Source organism: Puma concolor, chromosome E3 (assembly GCF_028749965.1).
Source record: "Puma concolor isolate L17-30 chromosome E3, mPumCon1.1.hap2, whole genome shotgun sequence".
In the NCBI taxonomy this organism is placed as follows: domain Eukaryota; kingdom Metazoa; phylum Chordata; class Mammalia; order Carnivora; family Felidae; genus Puma; species Puma concolor.
Genome location: NC_141682.1, coordinates 7,464,722 through 7,491,865, shown reverse-complemented (window position 1 = coordinate 7,491,865; position 27,144 = coordinate 7,464,722). Strand labels below are relative to the sequence as shown.

At 45.6% G+C, this 27,144-nt stretch overlaps 1 protein-coding gene, 1 long non-coding RNA gene and 1 other non-coding gene across 6 annotated transcripts in view; 1 reads left to right on the top strand and 2 right to left on the bottom strand.

Moving 5' to 3' along the window:
* The window catches only part of ZKSCAN1 (zinc finger with KRAB and SCAN domains 1), a 55,375-nt gene that overhangs the window by 10,708 nt on the left and 17,523 nt on the right, over positions 1-27,144 (bottom strand). The window contains exons 1-3 of one of the 4 annotated variants that reach the window (XM_086691974.1): positions 12,427-12,578; positions 1,713-2,225; positions 1,315-1,468 (exon numbers count right to left, since the gene is read on the bottom strand). In XM_086691974.1, the coding sequence (XP_086548100.1) occupies positions 1,315-1,468; positions 1,713-2,138 (580 nt within the window). In that variant the 5' untranslated portion in view covers positions 2,139-2,225; positions 12,427-12,578. Of the gene's footprint in view, positions 1-1,314; positions 1,469-1,712; positions 2,226-12,426; positions 12,579-27,144 lie in introns of those variants that run through there. The other 3 variants (XM_025923282.2, XM_086691973.1, XM_086691975.1) reach the window with 3 other exon arrangements.
* Positions 5,404-5,505, bottom strand: LOC147572923 (U6 spliceosomal RNA). Its single transcript, XR_015245723.1, has one exon. It is a non-coding gene; the product is annotated as a U6 spliceosomal RNA (small nuclear RNA).
* LOC147572922 (uncharacterized) overlaps positions 12,580-27,144 on the top strand; it is a 34,199-nt gene continuing 19,634 nt past the window's right edge. Inside the window, exons 1-2 of the long non-coding RNA XR_015245430.1 lie at positions 12,580-14,060; positions 17,280-17,426. This is a non-coding gene — a long non-coding RNA (uncharacterized LOC147572922). The remainder of the gene's footprint in view (positions 14,061-17,279; positions 17,427-27,144) is intronic.

Genomic DNA, 27,144 nt, shown 5'->3' with positions numbered 1-27,144 from the left:
TGTGTAAGAACAACTACACAAATTTCTAAACCGCAAAATTAAAATCTTCCCTTGCCAAGTAATGTGAGATTTGGAAGTATTACTGGATAAACAGATGATGTTACTGAGCTGCAAAGACAGAAGAGAAACGAACTTGAAACTGAATTACTAAACCCTGTAACTATTTCAGACCAGGTGGTTAAAAGAGAAGCTAAAGCAAAATGTGCAAAAAAGACCCAAGTATCTAGCATTTTAACCTTCTGAGAATTAGGAAAGACTCTGGAAGAGGGGTAGTGCCAAGAGGGAATTGAGGATAAACGCAAATGGCTGAATTCCCTGGAGATCTATTTAGTAAGCATCAAGGGTAGGTGTCAGGGTCTCTAAAACTGCTAACTCTGGGGACAAAAAGCTCTTAATCTGGCACTTAAAACTAAAAATACCCTCTTCAATTTTCTGGCTTCCCCCACGTGAAGGGTAGAGAGACCTCACAAGTCCTAGATAGGACATGGCTGGGACTGCATGGACAGTGGTGAATCAAACATCACAATGCACTGATTTACATGGATTTCTCCAACATGCAGAGAACGTTTCCTGCAGCTCTAATATTCACGCCTTAAATGCCATCACAAATAAACACACTGGATAAGGAACATTCCTTTATCAACTCCTCTCGAACAACTAGACTTTTAGTATGTTATTGTTTTTAGAGATGTCTACATACCTACTTTGATTTTTAAACTGGATAAAGACATTAATATTTCCCTCAAAGGAAAAAAAAACTTAAACTGATTTTCATTTACATGACCCTGAAATGATTTTTTTCCTCATGTTCCTCACAAAAAAACAAAATATTTTTCCCATCCTTTCCACACTGTTTGAAATTTTTGGAAGCTAGAAAAAGACGTTCTACAACATTCTGACACATCTGAAATAAAATGAATTTTAAAAACTGATCCTTTTCAAGGCAACTTAGGACATTAACAAGAGTGTCTTAAAACCCAGACCGGAAATATATTACCACTTCCTAGCACTTTCCTGTAAAAAAAAACCTGGACATCCAAAATGCTAACCATTCCAAGAATAATGTAATGTCCACCCCAGTTCATGATGCACATTTTATTTACCATCTCAGTAACGTTAACTCCTGAGGTTGAGCTGTAAGTTTCATTTCCCCCAATGTTTATTTATTAATAATGACAATAAAGTGTAATGATTAAAAAAAAAAAACAAGCATGCTTAAAAATTTTTTTATTACAGGCCCTCAGCAACACAGAGAGGGCACTCCCACCCCAGACAGTTTGCTTTCCCCCACATGAAATCTTGCTTCTTTCTTACCCCGTGACTGCAAGAGGCGAGGCTTCCGAGATGAATGCTTGAAATGGGACTGGGTGGCCTCATGATGAAGGTCAAAGCTTGAGGACTCCTGCATTGGATCCAGAGGCACCATCCCCCTGGCAAGCATCTCAGGCCCATGAACTTGACCTGGGACCTGAGGACAAACGGTGGGTTTATGGGTAAATCATTTTTTACACCGGAGTTTAAATGAACAGGAAGAGGGTACGTATAATGAGTGGATGCAGGTGAAGGAGGCCAGAGCACCTCTTAGCATCTGAGCGGAGAAGAATAACCGCCACAAAGACTACCAGTGCCAGCTTCAAACTGCAACTCTCTCTTTGCTCCAGGCTTACAGCCCAAGTGCTGCTTATACAGAATAGGTTTCACCTTCTTCTTACCTGCTGTCCTGACAAATCAAGCTCTAAATCTTCCAGAAGGGTCACGGCCTCCTCCCCACTATCAGGACGGTATTCCTGCAGCCAGACTTGGAGCTCCTTGGGCAGGATGGAGAGGAACTGCTCCAGTACCAGCAGCTCCAGGATCTGCTCCTTAGTGTTTATCTCTGGTCGGAGCCACTGGTGACAAAGTTCCTTCAGTCGACTCAGAGCCTCTCGAGGCCCAAAAGTGTTCTGGTAACAGAAGTGCCTGAAACGTTGGCGGAAAATCTCTGGGTCGGGAGGCGGCGTCTCCTGCAGGCTGGAATCCTGCCCCCACATGTGGTCTTCTTCATCTTCCTCTTCTACCTTCACTATTACGATACCATCCTTCTCCTGGGCAGCCTGGGGGGACAGACCTGTGGCTTCCCTGGATTCTGCAGTCATCATTCAGGCTCAGGGAGCTGACTTGATCCAAACAGGGTCTGTGCTCTCCTTTCTGTTCTGGATGTTTTCTGATATGTTTCGGTATTGTTCCTGACATAGTAAACATAACTATTAGTACCTTTATGAAAAGTGACCTGTGTCAACACTTCACACAAGGCTGCACATCAAGGCACTGAAAATGCCTCTGAAAAGCAAAAGAAAAAACAAAACCTCCAGAGTCACACAGTTTTCACCGTCATTTTATATGTTAAGGTTTACAGAGAGGGGGTGCCTGGCTGGCTCAGTTGGTAGAGCATGTTGCACACTCTCGATCTCGGGGTTGTGAGTTTGAGCCCCATGTTGAGTGTAGAGATTACTTAAAAATAAATTCTTTGTAAGTTTTTTTGTTTGTTTGTTTATTGAGAGAGAGACAGAGAGAGAGAGAGAGAGAAAGAGAGAGAGGAGAGAGAGAAGAGAGAGAATCCCAAGCAGGCTCCACACTGTCAATGCAGAACCCAAGGTGGGACTTGAACAAACGAACCGAGAGATCAGACCTGGTCTGAAATCAAGAGTTAGGCACTGAACCGACTGAGCCACCCAGGTGCCCCTTAAAAAAAAAAAAAAAAAAAAAAAAAAAAAAAAAGCGTGCAGAGAGAAACATCCAACAGGCCAAAAACACCCTTAGGGTGTGTGCCTGAGTCTGAACACCTAACCTCCAGGACAGCAGGTTACGATGCCATGCTTCTAAGTGCTCGTCCCAGAGAGAGCTGAGTGTCAGCAGGGCGCCAGGTACCAGGCTTCAAGCAGTACACACGTCATCTTATTTCCGGACACAACAGCACTAGCAGGGAGGCACACCCGCCAGTGCCACTCTACAGACGGCATGTTACAAATTGACATTAACACCCGCCCTTGGTTAAATGTTGAACCGGCACATGTCACAGGGTACGTCCCAAGGAAAAAGCAGGAACCTCCCTCCCCCACACAGAGGGCTGCCAAAATTTCCTCATTTCACTTGTTCACTTTTCGGTACTGTGATATCTCCCAGTTTACCTGAGACCAGTTATGTGGAATAATGGATTATTTTATCCAGCTTGAACTAATCTTGTCTTCATAAAAGAGACAAGTACAGGGGCAGGCAAACTGGGTGACAGGGCTCAAATGACAGATTTCCAGGTCTTAAAGAAGTCATAGGAACATAATGTACAACAAGGGGACTACAGTGAATAACACTGTATTGCATACTTGAAAGTTGCTAAGTGCCCTTAAAAACCCTCATCACAAGAAAAAAAAATTGTAATTGTGGTGACAGATGTTAACTAGATTTATTGTCATCGTTTTGCCCAAATATCAAACCATTATGTTGTACACCTGGAATATGATGTTATATGTAAATTACATCTGGAAAAAAGAAAAGAAGAAAAAAGACCAGCAGCTTAAAGACTCCCAACAGAAAAAGCACAATTCGAAGAAACGCAAACAGTGGAAACACACGTTAAGAAAGTGGCACAGATGAAGCTTCTACCTACAGCGAGGTTTCACTCACGCAGATTAGTGGGTAAGAACGAATGTCAAACTAATTCAACAAGAAATCAACCAATAAGTGACACGGCAGCTGCTTAAAAAAAAAAAAAAAAAAAAAGTGTATGGGGGGGCGGACATTGTTATGTAATTGTAACTTCCAGAGATGATACTAAGTATCCTGGACAAACCTAATCATCTGTTAATATTTAAAAACCTTATACCTTCTACACTGTATAAAATCTTCCAAATGAAGAATTTTCAGATCTTAAAAGTCTGTTTTTGTGTTTTAAAGAAGATTTTTCTTTTTTTAATGTTTATTTACTTTGAGGAGAGCAAACAAGTGAGTGCACAAGAGGGAGAGGGGCAGAGAGACAGGGAGAGAATCTGAAGCAGGCTCCATGCTGTGAGTGCGGGGCTCAATCCCATCATGATATCATGACCTGAGCCGAAATCAAGAGTCTGATGCTTAACGGACTGAGCCACCCCGGTGCCCCCAAAAGTCTGTTTTTTAAAAACCTAAAACAGGGGTGCCTGCGTGGTTCAGTCCGTTAAGCATCAGACTCTTGATTTCAGCTCAGGTCATGATCTTACGGTTCGTGGGATTGAGCCTCAAGTCGATGCCTACAACACCGTCAGCGTGGAGCCTGCTTGGGATAATCCACCCCCCCATCCCCCGCCATTGTCTCCCTGCTTGCATACGTGCATGTGCTTGCTCTCAAAAAAAAAAAAAAAAAAAAACTTAAAAAAAAAACCACTTAAAACACCTTTGATTCTTTTTTAAAATGTATTTATTTTGAGAAAGACAGAGGCAGTGTGGGAGAGACAGAATCCCAAGGAGCCTCCACGCTAACAGTGGCACCAAGCCCGACATGGGCTCAATCCCATCAACTGTGAGATCATGACCTAAGCCGAAATCGAGTCCGATGCTTAACCGAATGAGGTACCCAGGCACCCCTTGATTTTTTTAAAAGTAGATTCTGGGGCGCCTGGGTGGCGCAGTCGGTTAAGCGTCCGACTTCAGCCAGGTCGCGATCTCGCGGTCCGTGAGTTCGAGCCCCGCGTCGGGCTCTGGGCTGATGGCTCAGAGCCTGGAGCCTGTTTCCGATTCTGTGTCTCCCTCTCTCTCTGCCCCTCCCCCGTTCATGCTCTGTCTCTGTCTGTCCCAAAAATAAAAAATAAACGTTGAAAAAAAAAAATTTAAAAGTAGATTCTATGCACAACATGGGGCTTGAACTCACAACCCCCGAGATCATGCTCTGCTGACTGAACCAGCTAGGCATGCCACCTTTTGATTAGTTTTTAAGAACAGATGATTTAAGGGTCTGAAAAACGGAAATGTGCTGGCTGAATTTCAACAACAAAAATTTCGCGTGGGGGACCAATAGTTACTAAGCAGAGCTGACAATGTGTTTCTTCCATCTGAACTGGCAAATCTTTGTGAGGTATCTTTTTCGTCTCAACAGCATCAAACTCAAGTTTTAGAGACAGAGCATTCAACTGCTCTATCATCCAAAGCCAAGAACTTTAAGCTAGAAAGCATTTTTAATTACATGGTTCTCATTAAAAAATTTTTTGGTAATTTTGGTAGAAAAGGGATCATGTACAATTAAAACACAAAAGTATTTTTTGAATAGCACAATTAAACGTATCCTTGTTTTGTTATATAAAATACTGGTATAATACTACATGTATACAATTTTTATAAATAATTTTTACAGATAGGAATGTGTCCAAAAAAAGCTGGGAGGTGATTTTTTTTTTTTTTTTTTTAATCGAACGCTTCAGCATCTTGCATGGTCTCTGTGCAGGGGCCATGCTGATCTCTGCATCGTTCCAACTTGACCACACGTGCTGCCAAAGCGAGCACTGGCGATGGCTGTTTTAATCTGAGATTTCTCACAGGGTTGGTTTTTCTATCTTAACTTTTTTTGTACTTAGTAAAATCAAAATCCTTATTAAAGTAGCGGACTCTAGGAACAACAAAGAACGTTGTATTCAGAAAGGCTTTGTACGTGGGGCGCCTGGGTGGCGCAGTCGGTTAAGCGTCCGACTTCAGCCAGGTCACGATCTCGCGGTCCGTGAGTTCGAGCCCCGCGTCGGGCTCTGGGCTGATGGCTCGGAGCCTGGAGCCTGTTTCCGATTCTGTGTCTCCCTCTCTCTCTGCCCCTCCCCCGTTCATGCTCTGTCTCTCTCTGTCCCAAAAATAAATAAAAAACGTTGAAAAAAAAATTAAAAAAAAAAAAACAAAAAAAAAACAAAAAGGCTTTGTACAGACATAGAAATAAACAGAAATGTGGGAATTCAGTCATTTTTTTTCTGCGATTTTAAGCTGGTCAAGTCCAGTGCAAACCACCCCCCAGCCCTTCCCGCTGATCTCCTTCAGGACGGTTTTGCACCCCACCCTCCTTGCTGCTGTAAATACGTTTTACAACTTCAGAGCAGCCTTGGTAAAGTCCTTACGACTAAATTCTTAAACATCTCCCTCTCCAAGGCTACCATATGCCAAGTGCCTTCCTAGACGGAGGGGGATACAAAGATGTGAAGCAGGATTCCCATTTTTACACAAATAATTTCAGTACAAAGCAGAAGGTGCCAACTGTTCTAGGGAAGTTTCAACATCAGCGCTAGAGGAGCCAGGGAAGTAACTGGTGCGTCAACAAGGCCGTGTCTGGGAAGAGACAGCCCTGAAGCCAGGGCATCAGAACAGCCAAGACCTCGGTAGGAAAGCTGCCCCCACAGGAAGAGGCAGTGGGACAGGCAGTCCAACAGATCGCTCCTTTGGCTAGCGTCTTCCCAACCGGAGGCTAAATAATTCCTAAAAGCCGTAGTTTCTTCAATTTCATTCTGAAAAGTCAGAAGAAAGACTACCTTGTCCTGCTGTGCCCCCCACAATTATTTCCCACCACCCTAAGGCCGGCTCCCTATCTGTGCCACAGTCTCTCTACCTTCCATCTCTCCCAGGTCCAGTAGGAACCAAGCGAGGTCACTGCCGTATTGCCAAAGTACGCTTCCGGGCATCTCTTTCTCCTCAATTAGCGCCCGTGAATTTTTGCTATCTGTCAATTTAGTGTTCAAAGAACACACCCTACTTTACTTTTCCAGTCTTCTCCACCCCCCCCCCCCCCCCCCCCCCCGCTCTTCTTCGTCGTGATGCCCTGTGTTTCAGCCGCTCTGGCCATTCATGTTCCCCAAGCACAGGGTGTGATATCCCATCGTCACACTTTCGCTGTGAACAGTTTCGACCACGTCAACCTCGCTGGTCAAATTTTTACGTACTCTTCCAGATGTAAAACGTCTGCCGTTCCAGATTAACTAAGATACCTTCCTCTTCTGGACACCCTCAATATCTTCTCTGTTCCTATTTATGCCACATATATTCTCCTTGCATTATCGTTATTTCGGTTGCAGTTCCCATCACCTCCCAACTAAAATTTAAGCCCCTGAAAGACAAAGACTCTTGACTTCTTTGTACTTATCTGCTAGAGAACCTGGCAGTTTATTTCTGCTAAACTGAGGAGAAAGAGGAGCTACTCAAAATATTGCCGTTTCCCCTGCCACTTCTTGTTTCCCTTTAGTGGCAATTAGGGATCAGATATTCTACTGATGCCTCATTCACTAAAGCTCAGAATCTCACCTTTCTGGATTCCTCTCCTTACACGCATTCAGTCTCCAAGCACCAGGAAGAAGTAATTACCTAGTTCTGTCAGGTCTGGCTTCCGCTCTTTGGTTTCCTGCCTTTATTCCCCTTCCCCCCTACTTCATAAACCTCTATAGCTTTCTTTCTTTCTTCTCTCTTTAAAAAATGTTTGTTTGTTTTTGAGAGAGAGAGAGTGAGAGTGTGAGAGGAGGAGGCAGAGAGAGAGGGAGACAGAAGTTCCAAAGTGGGCTCTCCACTGCCAGCACAGAGCCCAATGAGGGGCAAGCGGGGGAGGGGCAGAGAGAGAGACGGAGGAAGACACAGAATCCCAAGCGGGCTCCAGGCTCCGAGTTGTCAGCACAGAGCCCAACATGGGGCTCGAACCCACAGACTGTGAGATCATGACCTGAGCTGAAGTCGGACGCTTGGCCACTGAGCCACCGAAGGAACCCCTAAACCTCTATAGCTTTCCAGTCACCAGTCCCCAGTACCTGGTCCCAGTTTCCTCTCAAGTTCACCATCGGCATCAACTTCTTTCCCTCTCTGGCATGAACCTTTTCCATCCACAAAAGGAGTAGCTCCTAAATATGCCTTGGATTCTGATCACCATCCTATTCTCACATCACAGTCGATGTCTGGGATTTCCTCTGCCAGTCTTCTGGCCTTTTCAAATCCTACTCATCCTTTAGAGCTTAGCTAAAATGCCACTTGCCCCTCATCACTGTTCAAGAACATTCATTCAGGGGCATAAGAACTCATATTCGTTGAGTGCTTTCCATGGACCAGATAGTAAGTATTTCACAGAACAATCTTAGCAGGGAGCTATGATGATCATATCACTTTACAATGACAAAACTAAGGCTTACTGACGTTAAATAACACACCCAAGGTCATACAGCAATTAAACGGCAGAGGTAGGATTTGGTATTAGGAACCCTCAGTTGAAGCTCTAGCCATCATGCCAAACTCCTTCTGTCCCAACACGTGGGGTTAGGAAGAGCTTCTGTGTGCACACAGGTTCTTTCCCAGAGGAAAGGCTTCTGAAGGTGCCTGTGAAGGATCACCACCCAGGGATGGGCCTCATTTACCATCTGTTTTCACCAGGGAGCTGTGTGGCTAAGGAGATACAGCAGGAGACACAAGTAGGAATCACCTCAAATCTAACCAGGGGCAACTGAACAGGACTGGTGTAGAAATTAGTCTAGCATCAGAAAAATTTTCATATTTTCATGAAAATTTTATCCTGTCTCAGCTATATGAAGGAGACTAAAGGAAAGGAATCTTGATTTGTGCCCACACCTAGGCCAGAGTTTTAAAGACTGGGATACTTCCTGGGGTGCCTGACTGGCTCAGTTGGTGGAGCATGTGACTCCTGACGTCGGAGTTGTTGAGTTCAAAGGCCCACGTTGGGCACAGAGCTTGCTTGGGGGGTGGGGGGGAAGGTGGGATATTTATTGGGTCAGTGGGACTCAATAGGAAGAGACTCTGAGGAGGAAGTGAGACCCAAAGGGGCAGAGATGAGGGCATAGGCACATTCCCTCTTCCCCCAGTTATGAGGCCCTCTCCCCCATCCCTCAACATTTCTGCTCCTACTTAGGCAAAGAGAAAAGTCACAACAGCAGTGGGAAGGGCTGGGTTTATTTTGGGTTTCTCAAACGATCTGAGCAAACAACCTCTTCTCCTCTCTCTAAACTTCTGGCCCAAATGCTCTCTGCCAAGCATCTGCCATGGAAGTTGTATTTCTTTCTCTGTAATGTAATTGCTCACGCCTTCCTCCTCAACTGGACTAATTGCTAAAGTAGGTTTCTTCATTTTTTTTAATTGTTATTTTTTAAAGTAAGCTCTATGCCCAACGTGGAGCTCGAACCCACCACCTAGAGATCAAGAGTTGCAGGCTCCACCAACTGAGCCAGCCAGGCACCCAAGGGAATGTTTCTTTGTACCTCTTAGACCACTTGGTATGATTCCTTGCAAACACCTAGTTTTAAAGAAATACTTGCTGAATTTACAGTGTGGTATTTTTCTGCCCACTCATACAGCACTCAGTACTGCCCTCAAATTAGCCCCAGGGGCTATTTGGAGAAGCTTCAATAAGCTACCCTACCACTTACCAGCTGATCATTTTCAGTAAGTTAATATCTGTCTGCATTTGTGCAATGGGAATAAAAAAAAATTTCCTCACAGAGTTGTCGTGATGATTACGTGAGTTAACATATATGAAGCTCTTTAAACAGCGTCTGGCATTCAGTAAGCGGTAGAGGAGTACCTTGTTTTCCACAAACTTAAGAGCTATGACTGTACTTTCCAATTTTCAGCCTGCTTAAAACATTAAGCGACAGAATTCCTGTAACAGTGAAAGCAGCACAGGTTGGAATACCTAAACTCCAGTCTCCCACAAATAAGTTACACATCCCTGAGTGAATTATTCAACCTCTCTGGCACTCGGTATCCTTATCTGTCAAATGGGGGAGGGGAGTAGAAAACTACCTCTGGGGTCCCTCTGATCTGAAAAACATTCTGACACCCTATCCGATTTAGATAAGATTACCCCCAGCCACCGGTTGTCACCAAGGACAAATACCAACGATTTTCTTACAAAAAGGGCTTGGAGTTACAAGCTCGGTTTATTCCAAAGGCTATTTTCTAAGCAGGTCAGTATCTTTCCCAGAGCATAGTCTTGAAAGTTTAAACAAATGGCACCCTCTCTTCCCTTTTTTGAACAGAGCTTTAAATTTTTTTTAAGTTTTGTTAAGCTTTTTAAAAAATTATTTTACTTTATTATTATTTTATTTTAATTTTTTTTAATGTTTATTTTTGAGAGAGAGCACACACGCAGAGGAGGGACAGATAGAGAGGGAGACAGAGGATCTGAAGTGGGCTCTGTGCTGACATCAAAGAGCCCAACGCGGGGCTTGAACTCAGGAAGCTCAAGATCATGACCTGAGCCGAAATCAGATGCTTAACCGACTGAGCCACAAAGGCACTCCATATTTTTTTTTTAATTTTTTTTTTAAGTTTTTTTTTCAACGTTTTTTATTTATTTTTGGGACAGAGAGAGACAGAGCATGAACGGGGGAGGGGCAGAGAGAGAGGGAGACACAGAATCGGAAACAGGCTCCAGGCTCCGAGCCATCAGCCCAGAGCCCGATGCGGGGCTCGAACTCACGGACCGCGAGATCGTGACCTGGCTGAGGTCGGACGCTTAACCGACTGCGCCACCCAGGCGCCCCTTTTTTTTTTTATTTTTTAGAGACACAGGGTAAGAAAATGCGCCTGCACGGTGGGGGGGGGGGGGGAATCTTAAGCAGGCTCCGCGCTCAGCCTGGAGCCTGATATGGGGCGCGATGCAGGGCTTGATCGTGCGACCCTGGGGTCATGATCTGAGCTAAAATCAAGAGTCAGCTGTTCAACCGAGCCACCCAGGCGCCCTAAATTTTTTAATTTTTTTTTTTTAACATTTATTTATTTTTGAGAGACAGAGCGCGAGCAGGAGAGGGGCAGAAAGAGAGACACAGAATCCAAAGCGGGCTCCAGGCTCTGAGCTGTCAGCACAGAGCCCGACATGGGACTCGAACTCACAAATGCAAGATCATGACCTGAGCCGAAGTCACATGCTTAACCGACCGAGCTACCCAGGTGCCCCTAATTTTTTTTTAACATGAAAAAGCTCCCTTTAAAAGACAGCCAGCTACCCAAAGAATACCAATACTACTCCAGAATGAAGAGGTAAAATTTAACATAGCACTCACCTGTATTTAGATGCAATATAAAGTTAGAAAAAAAATTAATGTTTAGATCAAGTAGAGAATCAGCAAAAGACTATGTGTATTAAGTAAGTAGCTAGCTTCCTTGTTGGTACTTTAAGACTGGGGAAAACTGCCTGAAATAATGAATGGGTATCTTGCACAGTGATTCAGAGACAATATAAACTTGGAGATATGTTCTGGGGCAAATTATCCTTATGGTTCCCTTTGTAATAAAGCTATTTCTCCACATATGGCCAGCATATATACTAACAGTACTTTGTTGATCTGGTTACAATGAATTCTCCACAATTCAATTCAACAAGTATTTACTGACCACCTCCAATCCGCCTAGCACTGGCCTGTACAATAAATGCTTTCTTTGGTCCCAGGCCATGTAACAGCCACTCTCTAAAATGAAAGTATCTTATTGTGTCCTGGAGGCACAGCAGGAAAGAGAAGGGAGGGGCACAGCTTCAGGCTAAACTGTAGCTCAATTTTTTTCGATTGCACTGGCCAAATCAAGTAATTTCAAAGTGGGAAGGCCTTTTGAGAAAATCGAGTTAATTTTACTGATGACAAAACTGAGAGCTGGAGAAGAGTCCTGTATTAGGTCACTAATACAAGGTCACTCGGGCAACCAGTCTCCCCGATGGCCTGGTGCAATTTCCACAAATTCCCTTCACTCTTCACCCACTCGAAGACAACCAAGAGTTAACTACCCAGAACCGAGGGGGTTGGGGGAACCACGTAATCTTCCGGACAGATCATTTTTAAAAGTCTTCAAAATATTCCATAAGGCAGAAAGAGAAAGTGGGATGTACAAAATCTCTACTAGATCCGAACCACGTCTTTATCCACTCTAAGCTTCCAATATCCTTTAATCACCGCTCGCGGGTGGAGGTGGGATGAGAAGCAGGTGATCTGGAAACACGTAAGCGGCACCTCAAAACGTGTCCATTACTCGGCCTTCCTCATTTTTCACCTCGAGGTCCTGAAGGACCCCGAAAAAAAAGTCTCTCACTGGAATCAAAGCAAATGGCGACGAAGGACGGGCAGTAAAATCAGACAGGGGTCGGCTCGCTCGCGACCCGGTTCTCAGAAACGTCAAAGGACGATGACGACACTGCGGACTAGGGGCCCGGAAGGGGCCCGCAGACGGCTTCTCCCCAGGGCTCCGGGTACCCCCGGCCACTAGACCCTCACCCCCTCCCCGCCTGGACCCGGGGGCGGGGCGGGACGTCTCCCGGGGGACGGCGCTTCCAACCGTCGGGCCAGGGGCTTGGACTTTCTCCACACTCCCCCGGGCCGCCTGGAGGGACCCCGGGGCCGCAGCTGCAGAGCCCACCCTCACGCACACACCCTGCGGCGCCGCCCGCCCTCCCCAGAGGCCGGCCCCAAGTCTCACCGTGAGCCCCGGGAGCAGCCTGGGGGCGCTGGGCGAGAAAGGGGAGCTGACTCTGGGGCTCAGGCCGGCAGAACGGCGCTGCACACGGACCTAGGCCCTCCCGACGCCTCGACACAGACACAATGAGTCACAAAGACAGGAAGTGTGTCAGCATCTCGCCTTCCGGGACTGCGCTGTGCTTCCGGGTCCTCTCTAGGAGCGCAGGAGGAGTTTGCATCTCGATTCCCGAATCGCTGGATCCCGCTCCAGCCTTCGGTGTTCAAGCCTCCAGTCTTAAGGTTACCGCGCTCGGCGGGTGCGCCGGGAGTTAATTCGGGGAATGGACCAGAGGCGGGGTTCAGGCTTACGAGACACAAACGGCCCAGCTCAGACACCAGTCCATATGATAATTCGATTTCTCTCCTGCCCTTTCCATTTCGGGCAGTCATTGTAGTAATTATAGTTCTTATCAAGCAATAATAATTCTTAGTAATTGTATGTCTGTGGCCAAGGAACTGAAACAGGGGTATGTAAACAGAGGAAGATCAAAGTGAAGCCAGGGGTGGCTGGTTTCATAAAACTGCCATGGTAGCTTCTCTCTGACCCTGGAGATGACAGTCAATTAAGTGCGTGGGGTTTTCCAATATTTGGCCTGTGCACAAAGGACGTATTTCCATAACTAAAGTAGTTACAAGATTCTGTGTTCTGCTCATGTGGCATATGGTATTACAGCAGTTTAAGGGGAGTTTTCAGAGTAATAACAGACACTTTTGCCTTCAGGGTACTTTCACAACCTACAACAATTCTCACTTCAGCTTTAGCTGGGAAAGTCAACCTTGCTCTGCCTTCTGTGTAAGGGTGACCACAGGCTTTAATGGTTGTAACTTTGCTCTATATTCCAAGTCAGGTTCATGAGAGAGACTGGACTTAGTAGTGGTTGCACGACTCCTATTGCTTGGGAGAGATTACTTAAAAGAAAAACAAACAAAAAACAAAAACAAAAAAACTTGATCGGGCGCCTGGGTGGCTGAGTGGATTAAGCATCTAATTCTTGATTTTGGCTCAGGTCGTGATTTCATGGTGGTGAGGTGAGATCCAGCCCGGTCTCCAGCTCCCACCTCAGCATGGAGCCTGCTTAGGATTCTCTCTCTCTCCTCTCTCTGCCCCTCCTCCACTCATTCCCTCTCTGTCTCAACAAAACAAAACAAAACAAAACAAAACAGAACAAAACCCGTGAAAACTAAGAGGCAATTACAGTATCATTAAATGAAAATTTCAAAGTGGAGGAAAAAAAAAATCACTTGTAATCCCTCTACCCTAACAAGAATGTGATGGCTTTAATTTATCCCTTTCCTCTCTGCTTTCATACATATCATATCTTTTTTATTTATTATTATTTTTAAAGTTTATTGATTTATTTTGAGAGAGAGAGAGAGTGAGCTCGTGCATGGGGAAGTGACAGAGAGAGAGAGAGAGCTCGTGCATGGGGGAGTGACAGAGAGAGAGAGAGAGAGAGAGAGAGAGAGAGAGAGAGAATCCTAAGCAGGCCCTGTGCTGTCAGCACAGATCCTGACTTGGGACTCCATCTCATGACTCTGGGATCATGACCTGAACCGAAATCAAGAGCTGGATGTTTAATCGACTAAACCACCCAGGTACACCTTTTTCATTTATTATTTTAAACATCGTTCAAAACTACAGTTGTATTGGATAGGTGGCTGGGAAGCCTGAAGTACCTGCCACATTAATGCTGTGTAACCACTTTTTGCACCAGAGTTGAATGGATCAGGTCTGGGCATGTGATGGAAGCTGAGCTTGGATATACTCTGACCACTGGAACTATGGAGGCAGCCTGGCCTCAGAGTTCTAATGGAACAGTAGGGAAGTAAAGCATTGGATTCCCTTTCTTGGGGGAGTTTAAATGGGAGATACATATTGAAACAATCAGAAAGCAGGGCAAGGGGTACCTGACTGGCTCAGTCGAAACAGCATGTGACTCTTGATCTCAGGGTCATATGTTCGAGTCCTATGTTGGATGTAGAGATTACTAAAGAAAATAAACTTAAAAAAATGCTGTGAGTGTAGCACAGTGTTCGCTTAAAAAAAAAAAAAAAATCAGCACAAGAAGAAATCAGTCAGCCGAAGCCATTAGGTGATAGAAGCATAGAAGACATGAGTAAACAGAGGTTTGAATAGAGAGAAAAACTGAGTCATGGAAACAAAGACAATGAGGGGCTGGTTCACCACATGGCAGAGCTCACAGAGGAGGGCCATCTGGTGCTGAGGGCCCACAGCAGAATGAGGTGACAATCTAAGTAACTTTCAGGCCCCAAACAACATTTTATCTTTGAGATTGCTCAACTTTGCTGCAGAGGTCAGTGCACCCGGTGGCCCTATGTCTCCATGTGTCCTTACAATAAATCCTTTGCCAACAAAAGAATCCAACTTTGGGGTGCCTGGGTGGCGCAGTCGGTTAAGCGTCCGACTTCAGCCAGGTCACGATCTCACGGTCCGTGAGTTCGAGCCCCGCGTCGGGCTCTGGGCTGATGGCTCGGAGCCTGGAGCCTGTTTCCGATTCTGTGTCTCCCTCTCTCTCTGCCCCTCCCCCATTCATGCTCCGTCTCTCTCTGTCACAAAAATAAATAAAAAGTTGAAAAAAAAATTAAAAAAAAAAAAAAAAGAATCCAACTTTGTTTCTTGCCACCTGGAATAGCCCAGTCTGATTGATGTGAAATCATGTGTACCATTTACTTTTTAAAATCTTTTTTATTAAGTAATCTCTATGCCCAACATGGGGCTCAAACTCACAAGCCAGAGATCAAGAGTTGCCATGTTCTACCAACTGAGCCAGCTAGGCACCCCTCATGTGTACTATTTAAAAACACTTAATATCATATCATTAACATTTCACATTTTGCCTCACAGAGTGGATAATTATCATTTAATAGCTATATAGTATTCCATTGAGCAACTGTACCATTAATTATTTAGAATTCCTCTATTTCTAGGGGCGTCTGACTGGCTTAGTCAGTAGAACCTGTAACTCTTGATCTTGGGTGTAGGGCTTACTTTAAAAAAAAAAAATGGGGCGGGGCGCCTGGGTGGCGCAGTCGGTTGAGCGTCCGACTTCAGCCAGGTCACGATCTCACGGTCCGTGAGTTCGAGCCCCGCGTCGGGCTCTGGGCTGATGGCTCGGAGCCTGGAGCCTGTTTCCGATTCTGTGTCTCCCTCTCTCTCTGCCCCTCCCCCGTTCATGCTCTGTCTCTCTCTGTCCCAAAAATAAATAAACGTTGAAAAAAAAATAAAAAAAAAATGGGGCACCTGGGTGGCTCCGTCTGTTAAGTGTCCAACTCTTGAGTTTGGCTCAGGTCATGCTCTCATGGTTTGCGAGTTTGAGCCCTGTGTCGTGCTCTGCGCTGAGGGTGCGAAGCCTGCTTGGGATTCTGTCTCCCTCTCTCTCTGCCCCTCCCTGGCTTGCTCTCTATCTCTCTCTCTCTCAAAATAAACTTTAAAGAAATAATAAAAAATTAAAAAAAAAAAAAGAATTTCTCTATTTCTAGACACGTAGAATACTTCTAATGTCTTGCTAGTCGAAGAAACATTTGAATGAAGATTTTTATGCAAATGTCTTTTGAATTATTTAATTACGACGGGCTCTTACAAGTGGGTTTACTGAGTTGATAGGTATGAACTTTAAAAATATATCTATTAACATATTTTTTCCCCAAAGAGATTTAATTCTTATCTTCGTTCTGCAGCTAAGTTACTTACACCAGAAGGATGACAAATGCCCTTCTATTGACCATACTTAATTTATTGGGCCGCACCACAGACTTATGGCAGACTTTATTTATAGCCATTTATCACCTATTATGTATCAAGTATTATGCTTGATTTTGGAGGATATAAAAGTGACATTGAGCTGGTCTTCAAGAATTTTTCAAGAAGTCCGGTAGGAGACACTAGACTAAGGTGTGGGTCACCAAAATACAAAGTGAAAAGATGCATAAATCCAGAGGCACATAAACACATTTTTCTGGCCTGATTGCAGGTTTCTCAGGGAAGCAGGAAGGGTTGTGTGGGGTCCCTCTTCTGCAGAGAGGTCCCTCTCTGCTAGTAGAAGAGGGAGTTGTCTCAAACCTGCTCTGAGGTCAGCTCTGTTGCCACCCCCCCCCCCCCCCACCTCTTCCTGTCCCTAAGTGCCACTGCCTGCTGGGTCCTCTGGCCTGGAACAGCCTCTTCTTCAGTTTCCAGACCTACGAAAGGTCCATGACACATAAAATCGTTGTGCACAATAGATTTAACCTTCAGTTTCTGAATAAATGAAGGAGATTATAACAGTGCAGACTGGAATCAACTCAAGGTGAATATTTAACATTTTCAGTCATCTCAGCCATTAAGGATTATTCCCCAGCCAGCTCTCTAATGCTTATCCCCACTTGAAGTTCTCTGCTTTGTCCAGAATCTTCTTTTCATCCCCTTTCTTCTAGGATCCTAACAATCTCTCAGAGTTTTTATTCCGTTGAGCATCGACTTCTCTTTATGTATGTCAATCCTCCCCACCTCAACCCCACCCCTAGTGCTCACAAGTACTCCTGATAAATATGTGCTATTCAAATAATGGATTGCAATGTGAGAATGCAGGTTTCACTGAGAGAAACCTTCCAGAAGCACCTGTCAGATGTGTGTGATTATGGGAGTGATACAGACAGGTTTGTGGATGAGAGAAAAACCTTTCTCCTTCCCAAAGATATGGAAAACATTTCCCAGAAGCCACACAGAATTGAGATGTCAGAGATGCAAAAGAGACTGGGCTGCCTTCTCTCTTGTGTTAGAAAATCTCATAATTCTGCCCCCACCCCCATTCCCAGCAGACTTTCACATCTCTTCAGCTAGAAAGAGAATCACATAGCCACGCCAAGAACCATCAGAGCTTAGAGGATGGAACTAGCCAACCATGATTGGCTAAGATGTATGAAGATTCACTACCTGGGGCATGGTATCTGTGAGCTGTATGGAAGGTAAGAACCTGAGCAAAAGTAGCCAACAGGGAGAAAAATAGGACAGCTGAGCTCCTTAGGGCAGAACGGGCAGAAATTTGAGTACTGACCAACAGGTTCTGCCCCATTGGACATGAAGCTTAAATATCTAGGACACTCTTCTCTGAGACATTGTTTAATCCATGGGATGACTGAAGAATCTGGTGAACTCCAGGGCACCTGGGTGGCTCAGTGGGTTAAGTGTCTGACTTCAGCTCAGGTCATGATCTCGTGGTTCGTGGGTTTGAGCCCCATGTTGGGCTCTGTGTTGACAGCTCAGAGCCTGGAGCCTGCTTTGGATTCTGTCTCTCTCTCTGTCTGCCTCTCCCCTGTTCATTCTCTCTCTCTCGCTCTCTCTCAGAAATAAACATTAAAAAAAAAAAAAAAGAATCTGCTGAATTCCTCTTAAGCTTCACCAGATACCAGGCATAGTGTACTTATTCCAAGTGTACAAATTAGAGTCAAATGGAGCTGAGTTCAAGTCTCAACTCCACCATTAACTAGTTATGTGTTTGGGGCTGCTTAATAACCTATCTCTAAGCTTTCAGTTTCTTCATCTGTAAAATGATGATAGTTAATAACTGATAATTATTGATTGATAATAACTGGTAGCTGATAATGGTGATACTGACCTCACAACGTCTCTGTGGGAGGTAAGTGTCTGATAGCAAAGCATTTGGCACACAGTGAACACTCAATGCATGTTGCTTATCCTGGTTACTGTTATTTTTATATTTTTTTATTTTTATTCTTGAGAGAGAGACAGACAGACAGAGCATGAGTGGGGGAAGGCAGAGGGAGAGAGGGAGACACAGAATCTGAAGCAGGCTCCAGGCTCTGAGCTATCAGAGCCCAATGCGGGGTTCAAACCCACAAACCATGAGATCATGACCTGAGCCAAGGTCGGACCCTTAACCGACTAAGCCACCCAAGCACCCCATATCATTCTTTTAATCATAATCTTAACTGGAAGAGGGAATAATGGCACTTACATCAGTATGGGGGAAAAGAGACAAGTAAATAATCCAAGAAGACCCTTTCCCAGTGGCACTATGGGAAAGGCAAAACGTCTTTGTTCATGATCATTGAAGACCTCTCTGATTATTTCCTAAGGACAGATTCCAAGAAATGAGGATTGCCGGGCCCACAAATAGTCAGAGGGTCTACATGAAATAGTGCTGGTGACCCTAAGTTTGCTGTTGGCAAGTGAGCTCAGCTCATGAGATCAGATGACATCCGTACAAGGGTTTTGAAAGAACTCCAAGTACCACTAAATGTAATGATTTACTATTACAAAGCAATACCGTACCTAAGGTCTGGCAGGCTGCCCTGAACAAATAAAAGTTTCTGAAGAGCATTCCAGAAACTGTGGGCTCCCAAGGTTGACTTCTGTGATGTGAAAGCTGGTGGGGTTAAGACTAATGGGGGGCATCCCTAACAGGCCGCTGACACTAGGCACTAGGGCCCTTGGGGGTGTTTCCTCAAATGAAAGTCTAGTGACATCCTGTCGTGAGCTCCTCAGGGTTGTCCCTGTGGGGGCCAGGTGTGCCCTGGGTTTATAGTGAGAATCTGTTTGATTCAGTTTTATACCCAGGAATATTAATACATTGGGGTCACTATAAACTAGATTTAGCTAGCGGGATGCCTGGCTGGCTCAGTTGGTGGAGCACCCAACTCTTGATCTTGGGGTTGTAAGTTTGAGCTCCACACTGGGTGTGGAGATTACTTAAAAATAAAATCTTAAAAAAAAAGATTAAAAAATTTTTAGCTAGAGATCTTTTGGGTCACCCAGATAGTGTGATTTCAGGTACCAAATCTTTGTGAGGGTGGCATTGTGCTGAGGAATTTTCCAAGGCCCAAATAGCCACATATCCCCATGATTTTCTTCTTTGGTGTGGATTTTACTCTTTTTTTTTTTTAACATTTTATTTTACTTTTTGAGAGACAGAAAGAGACAGAGCATGAGCAGGGAAGGGGCAGAGAGAGAGGGCGACACAGAATCCAAAGCAGGCTCCAGGCTCCGAGCTGTCAGTACAGAGCCTGACGCGGGGCTGGAACCCACGAACCAGGAGATCATGACTTGAGCTGAAGTCAGATGCTCAACCGACTGAGCCACCCAGGTGCCTCGATTCACCTTTCAGGGTGTTGTCCTTAGAGGTTCCTAGCTTTAGGCAGAAGGCTCAGGTCCCTGGTTTTGTCTCCTATCCCCCTGGTGTGTCACCTGTTAAAACCCATGTTCTGGGCACCAGAGACGAGCAGACACTCTAGGGAAAAGTCACTCTACAGTGTGCTTATCCCTCTGGATTGCTGCTTTCTGTCATTTTTTTCTGGCCTCCAAGGGATTCCCTTACTTTCCCACCAGCCCATTCACACATTAGTAGAAGATGCTTTTTTGCATGGAACCCATCATTTGTCGGTGTGCTATATGGGGAGGGTTTCTCTGCTCATCTTGGCTGCCATATGGCCAGAAGGGGAAGTCCAGGAGGATTATATTTAAGACTTGCAAGTCTGAAAAATTATAGATGGCGTGCCTGGAGTAAAACAGGCTTGATGATTACATCTCAGAACACTAAAATGAAGAGGCTCGAGCAGGGTACAAAGGAAAAATACCTGGAGATTCTGCTTTTATAGAGAAGATAGTGTGTTTATGGATCTTATTCCAAGGGGACAAGCCCTCCGTGAGTGCTTGCAAAATGAACGGGAGGCAGGTAAGGGCAGAATCGGATGGGGTTTTTAGTTGGTTGAATAACCAGACCCAAGTTATATTGGCAAATCCACAGCAACTTAAAAAGAAATTAATGTTTTATTTATTTTCGAGAGAGAGAGACAGAGCACTAGTGGGGGAGGGGAAGAAGGCGAGGGGGGCCCAGAATCTGAAGCAGGCTCCAGACTCTGAGCCAGCAGCACAGAGCCTGACACGGGGCTCAAACTCGTGAACCATGAGATCATGACCCGAACTGAAGCTGGATGCTTAACCGACTGAGCCGCCCAGGCGCCCCTTACAAATTCACAGCAACTTTGAATGCACCCTCCAGAGCAGCTACTACTGGGTTCCGCCCTGTTTCCTATTCAACGGGATCCTCTTATATATGCTTTATACGAACTGTTTCCTGTTTTACCAATGTTATATATAGGAATGTTGGTGACAGAAAGTTAGATTTGTGTATGACCGAGGCTAACAGTGTTAACTTGCGTGTTGAAGGTGGAAAAGCAAGCCCTACACCCACACCCCAAATAGGGAATGGGTGAGTTAAAATCTAACAGAGCCAAACGTTCTGCATCCAGATGGAAAAGTCTACAACACACCCCTGTGGCCACCCTCCGAGATGGAACATCAGCCTGGAAAAAATAAGTCAGAAAGGACTGGATGTGGAAGATGTGGCTTTTTGACAGCAATAGTGGTGAACAAGGCTCGGGGCTCTCCATGGACTGTAAACTCCAAATGAGCCAAGAATGTGGTTCAGTAACAGTTGAGCAGCTCTTGGGCTCCGTGGACAGCAGCACAGAGTCCGAACATGAAGTGAGAGGTCCACATGAAGTGGACCATGAAGTGACCTACCTCCACAATGGTCAGGCTACCTGGGTGCAGGGCCTTGCCTTCTGGGCACCAGAACAAGCCAGAGTGCAGGGCAGGAGGGTTAGCAACATGGGAAAGGGGCAATGGAAGCTTCTCCCCTAGGGTTCTGCCAGAAGTTCAAGTTCCGCTTAGGCTGAATGGGGAGCCTCTGAGGGAGACTGTGTTAGTCTGCTGGGGTGCCATGACAAAGTACCATGGGTAGGTATGGGGGTATCTGGGTCTCAGTCGGTTAAGCATCCAACTTTGGCTCAGGTCATGATTTCACGGTTCTATGGGCTCAAGCCCCACATCAGGCTCTGTGCTGACAGCTCGGAGTCTGGAACCTGCTTCAGATTCTGTGTTTCCCTCTCTCTCTGCCCCTCCTCCACTTGTGCTCTGTCTCTCTCTTTCTCAAAAATAAATAAACAGTAAACAAAACAAGACAAAACAAAACACCACAAAGTACCATGAACTGGGCAGCTTCAACAACAGACATGCATCGTATAAAGTCTGGAGACTAGAAATCCAAGATCAAGGTGTCAACAGGATTCATTCCTTGGCTTATATATGCCTGTCCTCTGTCTTTCCTGTCCATCTGTCTTCACACGGCCTTCCCTTGTGGTCTGTGTCCTAATGTCCTCTTCTTTCTTTCTTTCTTTTTTAATTTTTTAATGTTTATTTATTTCTGAGAGGGAGAGAGCGGGAGAGGGGCAGAGAGAGAGGGAGACACAGAATCCGAAGCAGGCTCCAGGCTCTGAGGAAGCGTTCAGCACAGAGCCTGAAGCAGGGCTCAAACCCACGAACCATGAGATCACGACCTGAGCTGAAGTCAGATGCTCAAATGACTGAGCCACCCAGGCACCCCCTGCTGTCCTCTTCTTTTTTTTTTTTTCAACGTTTATTTATTTTTGGGACAGAGAGAGACAGAGCATGAACGGGGGAGGGGCAGAGAGAGAGGGAGACACAGAATCGGAAACAGGCTCCAGGCTCTGAGCCATCAGCCCAGAGCCTGACGCGGGGCTCGAACTCACGGACCGCGAGATCGTGACCTGGCTGAAGTCGGACGCTTAACCGACTGTGCCACCCAGGCGCCCCTGTCCTCTTCTTTTAAGGAGCCCAGTCCTATTGGATTAGGGCTCACCCAGTGACCTTTTTTTTTTTATTTTTAGATTTTATTTTTAACTAATCTCTATACCCAGGAGCACCTGGGTGGCCCAGTCGGTTAAGTGTCCAACTTCAGCTCAGGTCATGATCTCATGGCTTGTGAATCAAGCCCCACATCAGGCTCACTGCTTTCAGCACAGAGCCTGCTTCATGCTTCAGATCGTCTGTCCCTTCTTTCTCTGCCCCTCCCCTGCTGGTTCTCTCTCTCTCTCTCTCAAAATAAATAAATAAACTTAAAAAAAAGTAATCTCAAACTTACAACCCCAACACCAAGAGTCACACACTCCACCAACTGAGCCAGCCCCTGTCCTTAAGTAATCTTTGAGATATAATTGACATAGGACATTATATTAATTTCAGGTGTGCAACATAATGATTTGATATAGGTATATATTGCAATGTGATCACACTAATAAGCCTGTCTAACATCTGTCACCATAGTTACAATTTTTTTTTCTTGTGATGAGAACTTTTAAGATCTACTCTCAGCAACTTTGAAATAGTCAGTATAGTGCAATTATAGTTGCCATGCTGTCCATCATGTCCCCAAGACTTATTTATAACTCGAAGCCTGTACCATTGATCCCCTTCACCCATTTTGCTCAACCCCCTGCTTTGCCCCTCTCTGGCAACCACCAATCTGTTCTCTGTACTTATGAACTTCCCACCCCCTAGATTCCACACAGAAGTGAGATCATACATATGCTACTTGTCTTTCTCTGATTTATTTCACTTAGCATAACGCCCCCGAGGTTCATCCATGTTGTCCCAAATGGCAAGATTTCATTCTTTTTAATGCCTGCATAGTATTCCACTGTATCTATCTGTCTGTCTGTCTCTCTCTCATCACATTTTCTTTATCCATTCATCCACCTGTGGACACTTAAGTTATTTCCATGTCTTGGTTATTGTAAATAATGTTGAAATGAATATGGGGGTGTAGATATCTTTTAGAGTTAGTTTTAAATTTTAAACATAGGGATTCTTGTCTTTATGCTTAAAACAGTGGTTGAATTGTAGCAAGGTGACCAGAGGGAGGAGGAAGTCAAGTCCAGCTTGGTTCTGCTCAGCTGGGACCATTGATGATCCTCCTACAAGTGAACTCCCCCCCCTCTGTTTACAGGCCTATTCATATCAGGGAAGGATATGATCACTGGATTTCAGCAGAGATCACTCTGGAAGGTCACTATAGGATTCAGACAGCCTTGGTTCTAACCTTGTGTTTACTATGCACTCTCAGTCTAGTTATGTAACCTCTTGGGGCTTCAGTTTCTCTGTAAAACTGGGATTATAACAGCGTCTACTCCATCAGGTGGTCATGAGGCTCTAGTTGAGTTGACTGGTATAAAGCCACTGGTGAGGTGCCTGGCATGCCGTGCACTATTGTGGTTAACTAGTAATGTCATTGTTATGGTGATTATATATTTGGACTCACTCACATGGGACACAAGATGAGTTCAGGGCTCTGGGCTGTTGAATGATCCTTGGACTTAGGCTGCACGTGTAGGCCCATCTGCCAGCTCTTTCCTGCCTGTATGTCAGTGCCCAGGCATCTCTGTCTACATACAGCACACAAAGGTGCCAGGGATATATAGGAGAGCTCGGTACAACTCCAGTGGCTCTGACAGGCATCCAGCCAGGACAGGGTGGCCTTCCTCACCCTTTAAGAACCAAAGTCAAGGGGCGCCTGGGTGGCGCAGTCGGTTAAGCGTCCGACTTCAGCCAGGTCACGATCTCGCGCTCCGTGAGTTCGAGCCCCGCGTCGGGCTCTGGGCTGATGGCTCAGAGCCTGGAGCCTGTTTCCGATTCTGTGTCTCCCTCTCTCTCTGCCCCTCCCCCGTTCATGCTCTGTTTCTCTCTGTCCCACAAATAAATAAACGTTGAAAAAAAAAATTAAAAAAAAGAACCAAAGTCAAGAAGACAGTGATACCACTGGGCTGTGTTCCCAGGTCTTGCTTTCATTCGCCCAATTCATATGCAAATTTTGCATGACCTTCTTTGAAATTCTGGGACTCAACCTTACAACATGTTACTAAGACTTCTCTGATCATTGGAGTGTCAATCACTGGCAAATTGAGAGTCATTTATAGCAGTGCCTCCCCCAGATTGCCTTTGGTAAAGGCCAAATGGCAGAGGAGAGAGATACATGGCACAGAGATGGGTCTCAGAGCTGGGCCAGAACCTGGGGAGCAGCTGAACTAACCCCAGAGCTTCCTCTAAACATCTGAGTAGCGTGTAAAGGAGGAGGATCCTCATCGCTGCAAGAGAATTGCAGCGTAAAGAAACACATTGTGGATGTATAGACACGTCCAGCCAGCACGGGGTGGCTGGCCATGGAATGAACTGTCATTCATGACCACGTGGTCCTTAAAGCTTCCAGTTCCAGGAGTCACAGTCTGATTTCAACAATCGATGACAGGCACTGAATGTTAAGAGAGAATAAGGAAGGATACAGTAGAGGGCTAATTGGAATTTCTAGAGGACTTTGCAATAGGAAGAACACGTGAAAACTTACAAATAGCATTTTATCAGGAAAGTAAGGAAAGGCAGGTTGGTTGAAAGAATGATGTGGGGCACCTGGGTGGCGCAGTCGGTTAAGCGTCCAACTTCAGCCAGGTCACGATCTCGCGGTCTGTGAGTTCGAGCCCCGCGTCAGGCTCTGGGCGGATGGCTCAGAGCCTGGAGCCTGTTTCCGATTCTGTGTCTCCCTCTCTCTCTGCCCCTCCCCCGTTCATGCTCTGTCTCTCTCTGTCCCAAAAATAAATAAACGTTGAAAAAAAAATTAAAAAAAAAAAAAAAAAAAAGAAAGAAAGAATGATGGCAGGCAGACTTCAGATGCCTTGGACACGAAGACCAAAAGAAAACCAAACATTTTATGCAGTTTAGGCAGGAGATGAACAGAGATCTGGTGGGGAGGGGGAGCTAACTTCAGAATGGGGCTCTGTGTGAAAGTATGTCAGCATGTACGTATGCAAGAGTACTTTGCTGCAAAACACAGCAACACATTGGTCATTATAGAAGGGTGGTCACTGAAGGATAGATCGGCAAGAAGAGAGAAGAGCCAGGATTTGACCGTGGCAGGAAAGAAAAGACCAGGAGTTGAATGTGGTGGCCCGGTCAGTTGCAGGGGCTGGGCTAAGGGTGGTGGAAACAGAGCTGAGAAGTTTTAATCAGTCACACAGGTCACAGCAATTTGCATTGGGCAGGACTTAAGGGACAGAAGTGAAGAGAGAAAGGGGGAAGCTGGGCATGACGCCCACTTGGGTGGTTGGTGTTTGGGGTTATCAAAGGGAGGCTAATGAGCTAGGAAGAAGCATCGAGGACGGTAGGTGGAACCCAGGCAGTGGCTTCAGGGAGACACATTGCCCGTTTGGATGCAGGAAGCCACAGCCCAAGAGGAGACGGCGGTGAAGGAGCTTGGAGGAAAGTTTCAGTGATTCTGTAACTCCCTCCCTTGCCTCCATGACTTCACTGGTGGCAGTACAGTGTATATGTTACACATGACTTCACGCAGTTGGTCCCCAGCCTCTCCATTCACTGGAGCCCAGCGAATGCCCCATCGGGGATACCCAGGGACCGGTCCATGGTCCCTGCATAGTACCCTTGAGGCTCAGCGCCTCATCCCCTGTGGTTTCCGCCACGTCACTGAGGTGTAAGGCTGTCTCCCAGAAGCCACTGTGGTGAGGTGGTTACATGTTGGAATAAGCTCTCTGTGTATCTCTCTTTACAGCCAGATGGGGAGGTAAGGGGACTCCATGAAAAAAGAACATGCAAACTGGAGTCACTTGGCTTCTGCCTCTTACTGGGTGTGTGGTTTTGTGCAAGCAACTTGACCTTTCAAACCGTCTACTCCTTATCTGTGCAATAGGGATGATTCTGGCCATGGCTACCCACTCTGCTGTATTGAGGATCATGCAGACTGGTAGATATGACAAGCTTTATCAATTATTATTATTAAAAAAATTTTTTTAATGTTATTATTTATTTTTGAGACAGAGAGAGACTGAGCATGAGCAGGGGAGGGGCAGAGAGAGAGGGAGACACAGAATCGGAAGCGGGCTCCAGGCCCTGAGCTGTCAGCACAGAGCCTGACGCGGGGCTCGAACTCACAGACTGTGAGATCATGACCTGAGCCAAAGTCGGACACTTAACCGACTGAGCCACCCAGGCGCCCCTATTTTTTTAAATTTTTTTAACACTTATTTATTTTTGAGACAGAGAGAGACAGAGCATGAATGGGGGAGGGTCAGAGAGAGAGGGAGACACAGAATCTGAAACAGGCTCCAGTCTCCGATCGGTCAGCACAGAGCCCGACGCGGGGCTCAAACTCACGGACCGAGAGATCATGACCTGAGCTGAAGTTGGATGCTTAACCGACTGAGCCACCCAGGCGCCCCTCAATTATTTTTTTTAATTTATTATTATTATTTTTTTTAATTTTTTTTTTCAACGTTTATTTATTTTTGGGACAGAGAGAGACAGAGCATGAACGGGGGAGGGGCAGAGAGAGAGGGAGACACAGAATCGGAAACAGGCTCCAGGCTCCGAGCCATCAGCCCAGAGCCCGACGCGGGGCTCGAACTCACGGACCGCGAGATCGTGACCTGGCTGAAGTCGGACGCTTAACCGACTGCGCCACCCAGGCGCCCCTTAAATTTATTTTTTAAGTGATCTCTACACCCAACGTAGGGCTCAAACTCACAACCCCAAGATTAAGAGTTGCATGCTGTACCAACTGAGGCACCCCTGGCAATGCTTTTTAAACCACAATGTACCTAATAAGTGGCAAACCTCACCATTCTTTAAATGCTGAAAACTGCATTTCTCCCTACCTTGCAAACTATAGCTGGGGGAAAGATCCTGGACAATTTATTTGGTGGGGGTCTGGATTAAAGGAAAAAAACCAAATAACAGTATTTTTTTTTCAAACAGTTTTTTCCAAATTGTCCACATTCACTCTGAAAGAAGAGACACTCATCC